The sequence below is a fragment of the Juglans regia genome, chromosome 10 (assembly GCF_001411555.2).
Source record: "Juglans regia cultivar Chandler chromosome 10, Walnut 2.0, whole genome shotgun sequence".
NCBI classification, from domain to species: domain Eukaryota; kingdom Viridiplantae; phylum Streptophyta; class Magnoliopsida; order Fagales; family Juglandaceae; genus Juglans; species Juglans regia.
The window spans coordinates 17,693,832-17,710,751 of NC_049910.1; the positions used below are offsets into that span (position 1 = coordinate 17,693,832).

The 16,920-nt window shown below is 40.8% G+C and overlaps 1 protein-coding gene across 2 annotated transcripts; it reads right to left on the bottom strand.

Annotated features, from left to right (window-relative positions):
* Positions 1-1,658: 1,658 nt before the first annotated feature.
* On the bottom strand, positions 1,659-6,352 carry LOC108993857 (PLASMODESMATA CALLOSE-BINDING PROTEIN 5-like). 2 transcript variants are annotated; one of them, XM_018968892.2, is made up of 4 exons: positions 5,771-6,341; positions 5,452-5,479; positions 2,067-2,225; positions 1,659-1,851 (listed from the first exon to the last, which is right to left on the bottom strand). In XM_018968892.2, coding segments are annotated over exons 1-4 (555 nt in total). In that variant the 5' UTR covers positions 6,138-6,341; the 3' UTR covers positions 1,659-1,850. The 2 variants fall into 2 exon arrangements, with proteins under 2 accessions (XP_018824437.2, XP_018824436.2); XM_018968891.2 differs by having other exon boundaries at positions 1,659-2,225; positions 5,771-6,352.
* Positions 6,353-16,920: the final 10,568 nt, after the last annotated feature.

Genomic DNA, 16,920 nt, shown 5'->3' on the forward strand with positions numbered 1-16,920 from the left:
GCGACGATTACCATATTAATCCTACTAGGGAGGCAGGGTTTCTTGGAGGCTTGCAGAAATTTAATAATTATGAACAATTCTTTCCATTGTATTGCCAATTTTGATTGGCGATTTGTGCTCCTGTGCCTTGGGGTGGGCTGTAATGACTCCGCGTCTATACCTATTCACGTCACCGGATGGTGGGATCTGTCCATAGCGATCTTGCTGTTAGCCCGCTCGTATTCTTCCTGCGGTACTTCAATTGGCGCGTCTCCTTTTATAAATAAACTCTCTCTTCCCTCTTGCTCTTGCTTGCTCATTTTCCTCATTGTCTACGTTCTCAGTCAAAACTCTAAATGTCCTCCTTCATATCACTTGTTTGTGTCAATAGCCAATTGGAACGTTTCTCGACTTCCTTCTCGTGAATCTCCTCCTCCCCCCCTCTGTCGAGGTCTTCGATAGCACCAAAGTTTTCTTTCGTCCGCGACATGCCATACTACGAAGGTTTCGATTGGTATTCTGTTCTTAATGCAAGAATTTCTTCCATGTGTTTTGATAGCATAAACTGGTATCTCTCTTATACCAATTTGTAACACACCTCACAAATTAAAATAATGAAACACTAATTTGCTCTCTTCGAGAGGAGCTCCTCCAAGAAAATGAGAGAAAGATAGAGAAGTTTCTTTTGACATTCCAGAGTACTTTTCCTAAAGCTCCTGACACCCTTACATATAGCATGCAGACTTCAACAAGATTGACCCACATATGGGCCTAGACTAAAAGATACTAAACAACCATTTTCAATGAGAACTACTATTCTAAAGGGCCCAAGCCCATTAAACTTCTACCACTAAAATCCAATTAAAACAATGGGAGCTCAACAAGTAATAAAAATAACTAACTAAACATAAGATGGCCCATGGCCCAACAACATATCAACTCTAACGACGTTACGGGGGCTTATACACTTTCTTGGGGTGTGAGAAGGAGAGATTGCCAGGGGACAGACATGCAGGTTGAATCCTCATGGCAATATCTTCTTAGCGAACGTTTGTGGGTCAGTCATGTAGGCAATTGAGTGAGATATGATCCAACTTTTTCACAACTGCCTACTGGCGGTAATAAAAATAATATTTTATTTTAGGGACATGTTCTTTTAAATTTTGTTTAACTGAATTAAAAAATAATATTTTATTATTAGTGTAAAAGTTGTGCAACCATAATACTTGGATTGCAGTTGGGATTGTTCTGGTGATGCTTAAAGAGTTGGTAGGTGATGCTGCAATTTTCCTTTGCAGCTGTGCATGCTCTTGTAAAGTGCATCTTGCCCCCCTAGTTTTTCTGCACAAGTCTCCCCTGATGATGTCAAAGCTTTTTGGATGTCCACAAAATTTATGCGACCACAGATATTCCATACTCATATTCTCGTTCTCTCTGCCACCAACATATTTTACCACATTGTCTCAATCAAATTTAGAACCACAGCAACAACACATTTCCTGTGCATAGTGGGATCCGGAACTTAACTTAGCCCCCCTCCCGTTTGGATTGACAGTTGAGATGAGATGAATTTAGATGAAAATAAGCCATAAAAATATTATTAGAATATTATTTTTTAATATTATTATTATTTTGAAATTTAAAAAAGTTAAATTGTTTATTATATTTTGTATCGAAATTTGAAAAAGTTATAATGATAAGATGAGTTGAAATCACTTCTCAATCCAAACGACGCCTTAGTCATATCTTTTCTGAGATTGCTAGGAAATGGAGCATCTAAGCCATCCACTAGGTTCAGATGGCTGTAATCCCCCAAAATAAGCCATAAAAATCCCACTTGATTGCAGGCTCAAGAACTTGATTCTGCTTCATCTGTTAACATATATAACAAATGTCAAACAGCTAAAACATAAGAAATAAAACTCGAATCCTTAGCAGTACTAACTTAATATAACATATGCTGCAGATTGAAATTTGAAACCTAAATGCCTAGCGTGTATATCTTGTTGATAAAAAGGACTCTAAATTTCAATTTCCCTGACAGAATAATCCAAAGGGAAAAAAGGGGTAAAGACGTTAATCTCTACCATTGTGAAATAATCTGTGTAAGCAACATGAACATATGACCGGTAATTACAGGCCAAAACAACTGCTGAGCAATCTGAGAACAGCCGCTTATGCCTTCGCTTGAACCCAACCCCCCTGCGGCTGAAAGACTGGAAACGCTTCCATTGTTCACATTCAAGCTGCATCACAAAGGTTCACATATATTACAATCAAGAAAACCAAAAGACATTTACGATATTACATTGTTGGGAAGGTGTAAAGCCCAAATGAAGCCCATTTCATCAGATTGGGAGCAAATCTACCCATATCGTGAGAAATCTGGAAAATATGAACTGAAAATGGACCACAATGGAAAAAGGATCCATTATCACATGTTCTACTCAACAGCCCAGAAGATCCTCCAGACGTGTCCGCAACATGGGCTGAAATATCGGAGAAACAGATGTTGATATTGGCCCATAGAAGAAACTGCACTTCCCAAGTAAAAGGAGTTTTGGAGAGTCCACCGGGTTATTTCCACTCTGAATTGTGATTGCAGGTGTGCAGATTTGGTGCCGCAGCGCTCAACATCAACATTTGGCTCCGTTTGTGGGATCTCTACTTCTTGTAAATTTGTTGAAGATGCCCACTACCCAACCTATCACTCGTTCTCTTAGTGTGGCAGAAAAGGAGATCCCCCGATCTCTTAACACTCGAGTCCAGCAAATAGCTAAATTGGAATATCACTTTTTGGTTGACAATAGCAGATATCATCCTTCAGCCAGATAAAGAAACTCTAACTCAGCTCTGAGCTAAAGGACCACAAAACAGGGATCAAAGGAATCCTCATGTGGAGGATGAAAAAGTGGGGAAGCAATAGTACAGCTGGAGTGCGAGAACAAGAGGAAAAACAATCCTCCTGACATGCTACAAGAGTTCTGTTGATATAAAAGTATGCGTTGGCATATCTTTGTGGGAAATAAAAAACAAACTAGTCCATATGAGTTCTAATTTTCTAGTTTAAAGCATGAGGACAGTTTGCTCGAAGAAACTGCAAAGAAAATGGCCAAAGAGTGGCTTCGCTCGACATGTGCTCGAAAGTTGTTCATGTGAAACTACTTATAAAAAATAAAAAAAAAAATTGTTCATGTGAAACTCACCCAGTGAGTTTGCTCCACTTTACACTCGTTATTGGCTCGAGCAAGACTCTACACAGAGAGTTCACTTGACAACACACTCAACCAAAAAATAGGCAGCCAGTTCACTCAATGCCGGGGCCATGTTTGCTCAATTGAATATTAGTGGGTTCAGTAAATTAAGTCCGATTTGGACTCCTGAAGTGCTCCACATTAACTCTAGGTATTTATAGTTTAACAAGCACGATTTCTAGGGCTAAGTGTGAGGACCCAGCGGCTGAACTCATCATATTCTTGAGAGAAAAATCTAGATAGATCCATTGTATATTCAAGACACTTTATCACCTGATAAACAGACCTTCATCCCTTCATGTTCATGTTGGTTTCTTAGTGAGTCCATCGGTGTGAACAAGTTTGTTGGCCAGAGGGACTTCCGGAGCTGTAGAGGTAGAGAGATCGAGTACATAGTCATGGTGAAACTATAGAAAAGCTGGAGGCTCAGAGCTAGCGAGGTGCAGACATCAAGTGGCTACTTGTGGAGAAGCTATGGAAAGGACAGAAATTCGGAATTGCCAAGATTGAGTGGGTCATTCATGGTGTTGCAAGCCAGATTTTGAAATTTAAGGGTTTGTAAATGTTTCTAAATTGGTAATAACAAACTAATTTCTGTATCGGATTTTATGTTGTAACTTCCATCGGAGTGGTTTCAAATTTTGAAGACATTCTTCAAATGTGTTTCCACTTTTTATTGCCAAAATTCCTTTGTGGTGATTTTTCTTGCTTTGGTTGATATAGTGTCGTTAATTTGAATCGCCGAACTGAAAATTTTTACCCAGTCGGAAGGAACCTATTACCCACCTTTTTACCCAGTCGGAAGGAACCTATTACCCACCTTATAGGTGCACCTGGTATCAAATCTATTGATTTTTCAGTTGGTTCACTTTGCTAGGATTCAATTCCTAAGTGTAATATTGCACTAGGCAATTAAAATGGATAGATCCCAACCTCTTTCGTCAACTCCCTATTTTGATGGTTGGAAAGTTCGAATGAGAGCTATTCTAAAGTCAATGGATGAACAGGTGTGAAGATCTATGTAGAAGACATGATAGTGAAGACTACAAAGGCCACCTCCTATGTAGGCAGGTCATTCTTTAGACTAAGGAAAATTCCATGGAATTTGAACCCAAAGAAGGCAATAATGGCAATGGAAGCGCCAGGGTGCAAGAGGGACCTACAGAGGCTCACGACACAGGTGGCAGCACTCAACCAATTCATCTCAAGATCTACAGTTCCTCCCTTTCTTCAAAGTATTACAAAAGGCCTTTGAATGGAATGTGTGTGAGAAAGCTTTCCAGCCATTGAAAGGATATTTGATGAATCCACATTACTAAGTCAAATTAAGAACAGAGAAGTACTTTGCGATCTCTCCATCAGCTGTGAGTTCGGCACTCGTTAGAGAGGAAAACGGGAAAGAAAGGCCAGTGTAATATACAAGCCAAGAGTTGAAAGGAGTAGAGGAGAGGTATTCAGAGATGGAAAAATTAGCTTTTGCAGTGGTAGTGGCTGCAAGGAAGCTCAGGCCGTGCAAGTTCTTACCGATGAGCCCATACAAAAGCTGTTGCAGAGCCCAGACCACTCTGGCAGACTTATCAACTGGTCTGCAGATTCTCATATTGAATACTGTCCTAGGACAGCTCTTCTAGGAGTAAATAAACTCCTCTAGTTGGTGGAAACGTGGTGTAAAGAAATATAGCATATCTGGATGGCCGCTGGTTTTAAAATGAAAGGGATACACGCTGAAAGCAGAGTTAATTCGTTGTGTGCTGTGAATGGCAGAAAGAGAAACGAAGCAATGGTTTTTTTTGTTATTCAACCAGTTTGAAAGTAATCACTCAGTTCTTTCTTAATACAATTAAGAATCCTGATGCAACTGCGAGTAATCCTAAGCAAATACTCCAAATTCTACACAAAACCAACAACACAATCACTAAAGAGCCTAGAATTGACTTGAGCTTATAATTCTTTTCCAACTTGACTTACGCAGCATCACTCTCAGATCTGACCGAGCAGTCCTAATGGCTTTCTATAAAAATTCATCATGTTTCATAGAAAATATGAATAAGAATCTGAATCTTTTCCTTTCGTAAAGAAGTAAATGATTTTTTAATTATGTAATACAATGCCAGTTCCTTAATTTAGTCCGGGGGCCATGTCCTACCAGTTCAAACATTAAACATTAAATCGTCCTACATTCAGAATTAATAGATGAAACTAGATTCTGAACGCATACCTGGAAGGGAATTTGCAATTATCATGACCTGCAATAAAAAGATTGAAAAATATTAACTAATACAAAATCCTACAATGATTGAGAATAAACAAGAAAGAGTCCAAATTCCGCAGATCCAAAAACCCAGCAAACCCGAAATTTAAGTTGCTTTAAAGAGATCCAAACTAAACAAGGTTAACGAAAAAAATTAATGGGGTTATTAAAATCAGATCTAATTACACTCCAAACAAACTCGGACGGAAAAAATCCGAATAACAAACATAAAAGGCTTAAAATAAGATAAAAATAAGAAAAGAAATATTTTGTTTTTGGCACTCACTGGGGTTCAAAGAAGTGAGGGCGGCAGTGTTATCAAAGAAGCAACCGTCGTCGGACAAGCCGTGCTTCAAGTAGTAGTCATTGAAGGCAAAGGAGGCGGTAGCCTGGATGTCGTGCGGGTCGTAGCATGGACCGCCATTCTGGATTGGACCGCAGTCAGCGGCGCCGGGCCCGCATACCCAGTCCAGAGCCGACTGCAAAGCTGCATCCTCCGCGTTGTTCTTGGCCACGCACCACAGCTCCGTGCCAACGACACCGTTCTGGGCCCTCGAAACTGTTCTCTGATTCGGGATGGAGGCACGGGAGAGAGTGAAATCGGGTAGGGTCAGCAAAAGCAAGAGAGAGAATAACCCAAAGCTTGTTGTCATTTTCTTTCTGAAAGAGAGTGATTTGGGTACGAAGAGAGAGAGATGAAAATGAGATCTTGCCGTTCGGAGGTGATGAGGTTCTGAGTTGAGGTGACAGACGAAAAATGTGACCGTTACTGTGACTTTTGGGAGGGGGGATGGAGTGGAATTGACGAAGCAATGGAAAGTGGAAACACAGATGTGGGAGATGGGAAGTAGTATGAAACACACACTAATAGTAAATTAGTAATAGATACTCTCAGTGAGATCTGTCTATTGCTTTTGTCTTGTAGCCGTTACCAACTTTAACAGCTAGTCTGTTTTGACTGTAACTCGATCACTAGTGTCGGATTTTTTGAAAAATAGAATAAGTTTTCGTTTGGATCTTAAATTCATCTCAATTCATTTTAACTCATCATTATAATTTTTTTAAATTTTAATATAAAATATAATAAACAATTCAATTTTTTCAAATCTCAAAATAATAATAATATTAAAAAATAATATTCTAACAATATTTTATCATCTCAATTCAACTCAACTCAACTCACTTTAACATTCAAACACAACCTAAAAAGTGTCCTGAATGATTTTTTTTTTACTTAATAATTAAGAAAATATTTTTTAATGATATTATGAATTTTTTTATTTTTTAAAAAATGTTTATGATGAATAAAAAAATACATAAAAAAAATTAAAAAAAAAAGTAAAATGTACTATTCAGTTGCCTAATTCAGGACACTTTTTCGGTTGCTCTAGTAGAACTCGGATTTTTTTGAGTTGTCAGTTGTTGGAGTCCGAGGTGTTGCTGGATCGATTTCGACTCCTATTCTATGTTTAGACCGATTTCGATTTTAATATTCGAATCGGACTCCGATATTATATATATACTAATATAGTTATATATAACTCGAACTGATATAGTTAAATTCAATAATATACTAGTATGAGTTAATTATTAAAAATAAAACTTCAAGAAATAAAATCATATACCTCTTATTCAAGTTCTAAATTTGATCTAAGTATTAAGGAAAACTCTAAAATCAGGCGATTTGGTGTACCAATTGCGCACCAAATGCTGACGTGGTTGTACCATTTAATGAAACATAGAGCTCGATCCTTGCAGTTTTGCATGAGTGGTCTGTAGTGGAAGTAACTGAGAAAAAAGAAGGCAATTGAGAGCATGGTAGCGTCATCTCAACTACTCCACTTCCTCTTCCACCCACCTCAATCACAGCCACCACCTCTTCCCTCCTCCTCCTTTTCTCTTTTTCTCAAATTCAAACTCTTATTCTGCTCAACACCCTCCACCATAACCATTACAATCACACTATCCAAATCCTCCCTCCCCCAAATCCCACTCTACGGTACATCTCATTTCACTAATTTTCTTCAAACTCCTCTATTCTCTCAATCTTTAGCCACTCTCACTTCCTCCCCTCTTCATACTTTTAGTGCATCTTCAGCCTTACAAGAATGAGAAACAATAGAAGAAGAAGATGATGATGAAGAGGATTTTGACAATAGGATTCAAGAATATGACGGTGAGGTTGAGAGTGGAAGTGAAGACCCAGAATTGGGAGGGACTGATGGAGAGACTTCCCAAGTGATGATTGTGAGTTCTTTGTCTTCGTCACCTTTGAAATTGCTGGGTCTAAGTGTGAAGAAGAAGAAGAAGGAGCTAGCCTAGTATGCACACAGCTTGGGGAAGAAGCTCAAGTCTCAGTTGGTGGGCAAGTCTGGTGTTACTGCCAGCGTTGCTAGGTCGTTCATTGAGAACCTTGAAGCCAACGAACTTCTAAAGTTACCCATTAATTAAAAAAAAATATTTTCTTTCTCTCATGGATTGGATGGTAGTTTGGTTATCTAGGTGAAGATAACTTTGGGTTTTCTATTCCTCATGGTGATGGAAATGAAAATGAAAGAAGATTTCGTTTGTTTCAATCTTTTCGTCTAAAACTTTTTGAAATATCTAGCCTGCCCGTTAGCTGCACAAAAAAAAAGAACGAAATTGAAGAATGTTTTGAATCTAATGGTTTCTCTGTTGTTTTCATCTTTGAAAAATAATGTCTAGATCATCTTGATTGGGTTTGGGATTCTGTTTTCTCTTATTTTCTCGGCAAAAGTGCAGGCCACCACACACATTTACATTTGGACAGTGATATAGCATCTGACAAAAGCAATAAAATAACAATTGGTACAAGGGTTGGCGCACCAACCCACTTGTACCTAGAAGAACTGAAGTATTAAAACTAGAATCACATGTCAAAAATTCATAAAAACACAAAACAAACGCGTGAGCCTCTTGTTTAAGTCCTAACTAAGCATTTTCATGTATAGCATTTATTCTATCAAGATCAAAACCAATATTTTCAAAAATAATTTCCTAACACATAGATCAAACCCTTACAAACATCATATATAAATATCAAAACCATTGGATTATGTTTCCATAATAAAAGATTAAAAATTTTCCATAACAGAAATTATTTTGACACTTCCAGTTTTCAACTTTCCAAAACCATGCAAAACTCTTTATAAAAACTATTAACATGCAACCAATCCAAACCTAACTTACATAGTAACATGTTAAATCTTAACCATAGAAAGATCTAACCAATATTTTACCAAAAATATCATTAAAAAATCAACGTTTCACACAAACATCCAGATTGTCATCCAGTATACCTTTGCATGTTAAAACCAACTTTTCACTTATCAAACCTCCATGAAAGCTTACCCAAAATATATCAATATAAACTAGACTCAAATAGAAACAAAATATATGATGGACTTTCATGAAAAATTGACTTACAAAGACTTCAAAAAATTCGAGCAAGAACAGCTAAGAGATGCCTGAACATTCTCTCTCAAGTTCTATCTAGAAAATGGATTGTAAATGTAAATTGTGAAGTGTAAAAGGCAAAAGACGTGATATAAATGGTGTAAGGGCTAGCATGGGTGGCTGAATGACCTTTGGATGGGGGGTTGACGATCAAAGATTAGGGGACACGGGGCTGCATAGCTACTATTGGCAGCCGCAGTTCTGGTTAAGTGGATGGGCTATGATTTGTAGCCTTTTTGTCTTCCATCAAAGGATTATTAGGGGCTGAAGTGAGTTGTGGTGTCAGACCTTTTCTAGGCCTTGGGAAGGGGAAGAAACTTCCTGAAGAAGCCTCCTGTGGTGGTAACTTTTGATGGGCCCAAGATGGTCTTACTGATGGGCTCAAATCTGGGATTCTTTTGGCGTTTCGGTCGAGTTCAAGCCCAAATCTAAATTTTCTTGGCCCAATATGGTTATCAAGATGTAATAGAGTGGTTAAAGATGCATGATTGGAAAATTGTGTGATTAATAGCATATATAAGTGATTAATTTAAATGATTAAACACTAAATAAAAAATCGGGCCACAAAAGGTTGAAGTTATGGTTTAGGGTTGCGGCTATCATGAGGCTTTTCGGGTTTCAATTGAAATCCGATGGTTTGGGTCTCACTAGGGTTGAAACCATCTTTTGGTTGGCCATAAAGTGCTTGGTTTAATAGAATAACGTTTGGCTTACGTGGCATGATCACAATGCTTAAGTTTCCTTTCATTCCTTCACAATTTCCATCTCAAGGTTCCTCTTAGTGTAAAGGGTCATATACTATTCACCAAGTGTGACTAAGATCTTACCAAGTGTCCCAAAATCCTCTAGACTGATTTGGACAATACACACAATGATTTGAAAATCAATTAAACTGGGTGCCACATGGCTCTATCACGAATGTTACTATTCACTCTGAAAAATGCGAAAATAAAAATTACACCAAAAATCCTAAATAATCATACGAACATAGTGGTGCTATACGTTTCACGAAATTCGATTCCTATGTGCTCTAAAAAAAAATTGAGCACTTTTCATCCAAAAAATGAAAAACGTATTATTGCACTATAAAATTCTAAATACTCATCTAAGACTAATGGCGCAAGCCGTTTCTCAATCTCATACTCCTAAGTGTCTTGAATAAATGAAAATGCACTTTTATCATCGTAACGGGTAAGAAACTGACTATGTTGACAGACTAAAACCTAAGTCGTCGCTCGATTCGTGAAATCATTATGGGACTTCATGACGCTCCTACGGTCTAAATAAATTCATCCACTGAATTTCTGGAGGGCTATTACAGAACACTCGGTTGTGTCATTTACCAATCGATGCCCCTCAATAAAAAAAAAATGCATAACTAAATTTTGTGTTGTACATCCAAGTGGTGACACCAAGCAAGACAATGCATAAATTTTCTACTATTTCAATTTTGAAATTGTTTTAACAAACTATATGCTTACATTCTCACTTGGTCTTTTTACAAACATATGTCAAAGCTATCAATAAGAAGAAAACCATCTGGAAAACCAAGTTATTCTAGAGTCGACTCCACTAGAAGACGATATTATAGATGACAACGTCGAGGTCAGTTATGAGAGACCTCCAGGCAAGAAGGTTGAGAAAGAAAATGAGAGAAAAAGGAAGGGCATAGAAGCTTCAGCCAGTGAATTTAATGATGTCTTAAGTCACATGGGGAATGATAGAACCATATGCATGAATGGAGAGAAGATACACGGCAAGCAAGGTGAAAAATGAAATATGTGAACTACTACACCTTAAGAAGAGGAGGATCAAGATGAAAATTATGAAATTAAATCTTGCTAGCATGAATGCAATGAAGCAAGAGTGTTCCCAAACTATTCAAATGGAAAATGTTTAGACTTCGAGGAAGTGGTCTTCATCTCTATCTCCATCTCAGCCTTTTTGGTGGTGTGTAGTGGTTTGTTAACTTATTTTGGACTGTTATTAAGGTTTTATTGTTTTTATGGAACACATTTTTTACTGTTTTAGTGGTTGGACAACATGTGTTGTAAATAAATCTATAGTTGGACAATGTTTTATGTGGCTCGGCAGCAACTATTGTTACATATGTTTTTGTAGCTCACGAAGTTGGACAGCTTTTTGTAATTCATGAAGTTGGATAATTACGTTTTATAATTTCTGAAATAGGTCAGCTTTTTGTCCAAATTAATGATCTTGCTTTTGTAATGCTTGGTGGTTATTTTCTTAATGAAGTGTCCAAGTTATCGGTTTGGCTTCTTGTATATGAAGTTAGCAAGATTTTTTGTATTCTATGTTTGAATGCAAGAAAGTTGGTGGATGGTTTGGTAGATTTGTAGAGTTTGGTGAATATAGTTTTTTGAACTAGTTGTTTGGGTTTTCTGGTGAGCTGAGGAGTCCAATTTGACTGTTTGGTGAGTGCTTATAAAATGATGACAACATGGATTGTTTGTAAAATGCATATGGAAATTTGAATGCTTGTTCTGATTGTAGCATTTCCATTCAATTTAGTGAGTGCTTGTTCTGATTGAATGATATTGGGGGGAAATATACTAGGCTTGAGACACACATTAAAGCCCAGTCCATGGTAAAGTCTTCATCAGGAAGCAAAAGGAAAAAATGAGGAGACAAGATAAGGCAGAGCAACAAAGCTCAAGGGGGGGGGGGGGGGGGTGTGGTCATGCAAAGGGTGAGGTGACATAAATCTCTCATTCCTCACCACTCCCAAAGGCCTCAATAAAAGGGGATCTGATCAGATGAAAATGGGGGATTCGAAGGGGACAACTAGGAGATTCCCGCGAGAACACAAAGAGATCTTCTTCAACCTCATTAGGCGAAATGTTATTTTATCTTCTCTAGGCTAAGGGGTGCCCCTATTGTACAGTGAGGTATGAGAGACCATGAGAGGCTGTAAAATATTTCCATTATAATAGATTTTCCCTCCAAATAACTCATTGACATAGATCCTATGCTGAACTACGTAAATCTACGTGTCTCTTTCTCTATTTATAGTTCTTGTATTCTCCTTCTATTTAATGTTATGGAAATATGTATGGGCACCATACAAATGTGCTAAACTAGCATCATGGATTTCAGACGACACCAATTGAGGCTCGGGTCACCACTGTGGGCCGGAGATGACTCTTTCTCTTATTCCGGTCTATTGAGCGATTTATGCATTAACAGTATCTACACTGAAAGAGGGAGAAAGAGGATTTCCAGACTTCTAAAGTCATCTTCAAATAAGCAGATAAGATTCCCCCTCTCCTTTTCATCTATCATTATTTTTATCTTATTATTGTGTACAACACTATTAAAAAAATGGGCGAGAGAACCTTTCCTCATCCATGCGGTTAAGAGTAGTGCATAAAACATATGCACCCAATGTTTCACACCCTAAAAGAAAGCTTCTCGCGCCATGCAATTAAATGCATTATGCACTAAACTGCACAGTGCATGCAGCACATGCAAATGCACCGTATGTGCACTTAACTGCATAGTGCATGTAGCACATGCAATTGCACCCATTGTGCACGACCACATACAGTGCCATGCACATGTAGTGGCATGATGGGGGCACGTAACCGTGCACCTAGGAGCTAACCTCGGCGAGCATGAAGCCCAACCATCAAGTCCAGCCGTCACGTCTAAGTGTCCAAAGAAAGTTGGCAGGAGCTTTCCCACCAACTCCTCATCGGTCCCTCAAGAAATATACTGGCTCTCCTCCTCACGCATGGAGCCTTCCTCACTGTGACCAAGCAGGGTGTCCCTCCAGACCATCAGCGCTCCTCCTCACGCACATAGCTTTCCTTGAGTGTCCCTCCAGACCACCACCAACAGTTTCTGTCGCCAATGGGTTTCCACAAAGGCAAAAAGGCCGGCATCTCGGCAGCAACTCACCACCATCCCACTGCAATTGTACCACACGCAGAGCCACAAAGCCCACTGGCAGGAGCGCTTAGAAAACACCGGTGAAGGTCTTTCACTCCCCGCAGCTCTACTAGCTGGGGGTTATGCTCGGTGACGTCTTAGTGAGGCGGCCACCACCTCCAACGTGGGATATGCATTGACTAGCAGGCAACCCGCCAACCACCATGGCTCTCCACCCCCATACCGAGCAACTATCATGCCATGCTTGGACAAGCACCGATCCTTCCACCATATCCAATAACTTAGGAGTCTCCACTGGCCAGCCATCCCACCATGGTTATGGCCTGGCAAGTGGAGCATCGTTCCGCAACCATCCCGCCATGGTTATGGTCGGGTGAGTAACAAATATAGGGCCGATGGGAACTAGCTGCTGACATGCAGCACCTCACAGCAAGCAATGTTCCATCTCAGACAACCGTTCCTTAGCCCCAACTCTCTTTAACTGGCCACCCATAGCTCGTTTCACCTTACTAGTCCACCCACAATGGGTAGCACATAACCATGGCTTGCTCAACAACCACCTGCCACGGACACAACTTCCTCGACCTCAGTGGTTTGCTCGACCACCACCTTCCTCGGACACGAGTTCCTCGGTCTCAGTGGCTTGCTTGGCTAGCACCTTCCTCAGCCACATGTTACTCACCACAACAAGTTGCTCAGCAACAAGTGAGTTCCTCGGCCAATAAGAATTGCTTGCCACCTTTTCTCATCATGGTGAACTTACTCGGCCATAGCATGTAACTCTTCCACAGTGCTACTGGACTTGACTGACAATCATGTTCAATGGACACACCAATCCTACCTAAAAAATGACCATAAAGCTCGTCAACCAAATTCAACAAAACACTAAGAAAAGTAAGGTTATGTGAAAGTGAGTTTTGCTCGGTGGCACAACTCGATAGTAATATATATAGGTCTCAAGTGACGGCAAAAATAGAATGCGATGAGTGACAAAAGAAGATGCGGTCTCGAGCTAAGTTCGAGACGAGTGGGAGCCCAGAAAGGCCAAGCCAATCAGACCGCTGGAACTTGTCATCCTCCACCTGGGCTGACCGGAAGCCACGGTAACGATCGACAGAGGAATGGCACAGTAAGCTCGAGACGCCATGCGACAACTCCTCATTGAGCACCTAGATGTGTTCGCATGGAACCTTGGAGAGGATAGCCCTCGAGATCATACACCACAGTTTAAGTGTAGACCCAAAAATCTTAGGGGTGCAGTAGAAGCGTCAGCGCAGAGAAGAACGCCACCATAGCCGAAGAGGTGGACCGACTGCTGAAGGCGATGTTCATCCGAGAAGCTACTACCCGGAGTGGTTATCAAACGTTGTGCTAATTAAGAAGCCGAGCGAAAAATGGAGAATGTGTGTTGATTTCACTAACATCAACAAAGCATGCTCGAAAGATAGTTTCCACTCCCTCAGATTGACCTCATCGTCGACTCTACGATGGGTCATCACATGCTTAGCTTCATAAATGCCTACTCCGAATACAACCAAATCCGTATGAAGCCTGAAGATGAGGAGAAGACCTCATTCATCACAGACTGAGGTCTGTATTGCAACAAGGTAATGTCATTCGGACTAAAGAATGCGGGGGCAACCTATCAACAGCTAGTTAACCAAATGTTCAAAGACCAAATAGGAAGAAATATGAAAGTCTAGGTGGACGACCTATTGGTCAAAAGCGGGACCATAGAGCAGCACCTAGACTACTTGAGGGATGCTTTCACAAAAATAACGGTAATATTAGATGAAGCCAAATCCGACAAAGTACGCCTTTTGTGTTGGATCGGGAAAGTTTCTGGGCTTCATGGTGTCCGAACAGTATATTGAGAGCAATCTTTAGAAGGTAGACGCCATCCTCTCTATGCCTCCACCATGAAGCATAAACGAAGTACAAAGGTTAGCAAGGTGAATTGTCGTGCTCAGTAGGTTTGTCTCGAGATACACCGACAAATGTCTGCCATTTTTCAAGATCTTGCAGAAGGCAAAAGTATGGGACAACGAGTGCGACCAGGCATTCGGAGCCCTCAAGAAATACCTCATAAGCCCTCTGCTGCTTAGCCAACCCAGGTGTTGAGAAATGTTGACCTTATACTTGGCCGTCTCCCCCCAGGCAGCTTCCTCGGTATTGGTATGCGAGTAAGAAGGAATCCAAAGATCGGTTTACTACATCAGTCAGGCGTACTGAGGGGCCGAAGCCCGGTACCCCCGTATAGAGCAATTGGCCTTTACCTTAGTAACGACCACACGAAAATTACGCCCCTACTTTCAGGCTCACCCTGTATGAGTCCTCACGGAGACCTCTCTGAAGAAGGTATTACAACAGTCGGACGCTTCTGGATGCCTCATGAACTGGGCAATGGAATTGAGTGAATTTAACATCAGCTACGCTCCTCGAACTACTGTGAAGGGGTAGGTGCTAGCGGACTTTGTCACTGAATTCACTAGATTCTTGACAGTGGAAGAGGGTATGCACCCCACGAAACCCTAGCAAGTATTTTTCGATGACTCATCTTGTTGGGTAGGAGGGGGAGTAGGGGTGCACATCATGACTTCAGAAGGGGAAGAGCACAATTACACCGTTAAACTGGCATTTAAAACAACGAATAATGAAGCAGAGTATGAAGCGCTGCTCACAGGGTTGCAGGTGGCTAGAGCCTTAGGAGCCATCAAGATCAAAATATGGGCCGATTCTCAAGTGGTAGTGAACCAAGTACTAGTAGAGTTCGTCGTCAAGAGTGAGAAGCTAAGGAGATACCTTGCATTAGTAGAGGTAGAGCGGCTTCACTTCAAGTATTTCCAAATTGAGCAAATATTGAGGACAAAGAATCAATAGGTAGATAAATTGGCGCACACGGCATCCGGCCAGGAAAACTCTACCTTGCCAGATAATATGGTGGTTAAGACAGAAAAAGTACCTATTGTCGGGATTGAGGTCATGGCAATACAACTTGGGACCCTAGACTGGGCAGCAAGCATAGTCAGATATTTGGAAACTGGAGAAGTACCTGAGGATAGGCAAGAGGTGAGAAAAGTTAGGAGTAGAGCGGCGCGCTACACTATGATTGAGGGAATCTTGTACCGGTGGCTCACTCAACTCCCCTATTAAGATGTATCTCTCCGAAGGAAACGCAATACGTGTTGGCAGCAATACACGAGAGAATTTGTGGAAAACATTCAGGAGGACGGGCACTAGCAGGGAAAGTAACGAGAGTGAGTTATTACTGGCTCCACTCTCTCCGGGACGCCAAAAGCTACGCTCGGAAATGTCAAAAATGCCAAGAGTATGCACAAATTCCCCATTGCCCCCGGAGAAGTTGGTGTCGATCACCTCACCTTAGTCATTTGCCCAATGGGGGGTCGATCTGGTTCACCCCCTCCCCGTGGGCAAAGGTGGGGTCAAGTTTGTAGTGGTGGCATTGACTACTTCACCAAATGGGTCGAGGCTGAAGCTTTAGCCACCATCATCGCAAGTAATATTACGTGATTCCTATAAAAGTCGATAATTTGCAGGTTCGGCATCCCACACACTATCATCTCAGATAACAGGAGAAAATTCAACTCTAATCACTACCAAAACTGGTGCCAAGACTTGGGGATCGAGTTTCGATACTCATCCCTGGGACACCCACAGTCAAATGGACAAGTCGAGGCAACTAACAAAACACTGATGGGAATACTGAAGAAACGACTAGATGACAGAAAAGGTGCATGGGCTGGGGAACTCCCCGCAGTGCTCTTGACCTACCAGGTCACGATAAAGACACCGACCGGGGAGACCCCCTTTACTCTCTCACCTACGGTCACGAGGCAATGCTACTAGTAAAAGTCGGACTTCCCACGCACAGAGTTCAACATTTCAAATGAGAGTCCAATGACAAACGACTGGAGGTACATTCCAAGTAAGGGAATTGGTGCTCAAAGAAATAGGAACGACGACGCGGGATGAAGGAAAATTGGGTCCCTGCTATGAGGATCCCTACGTGGTCATCGGCACCAACCT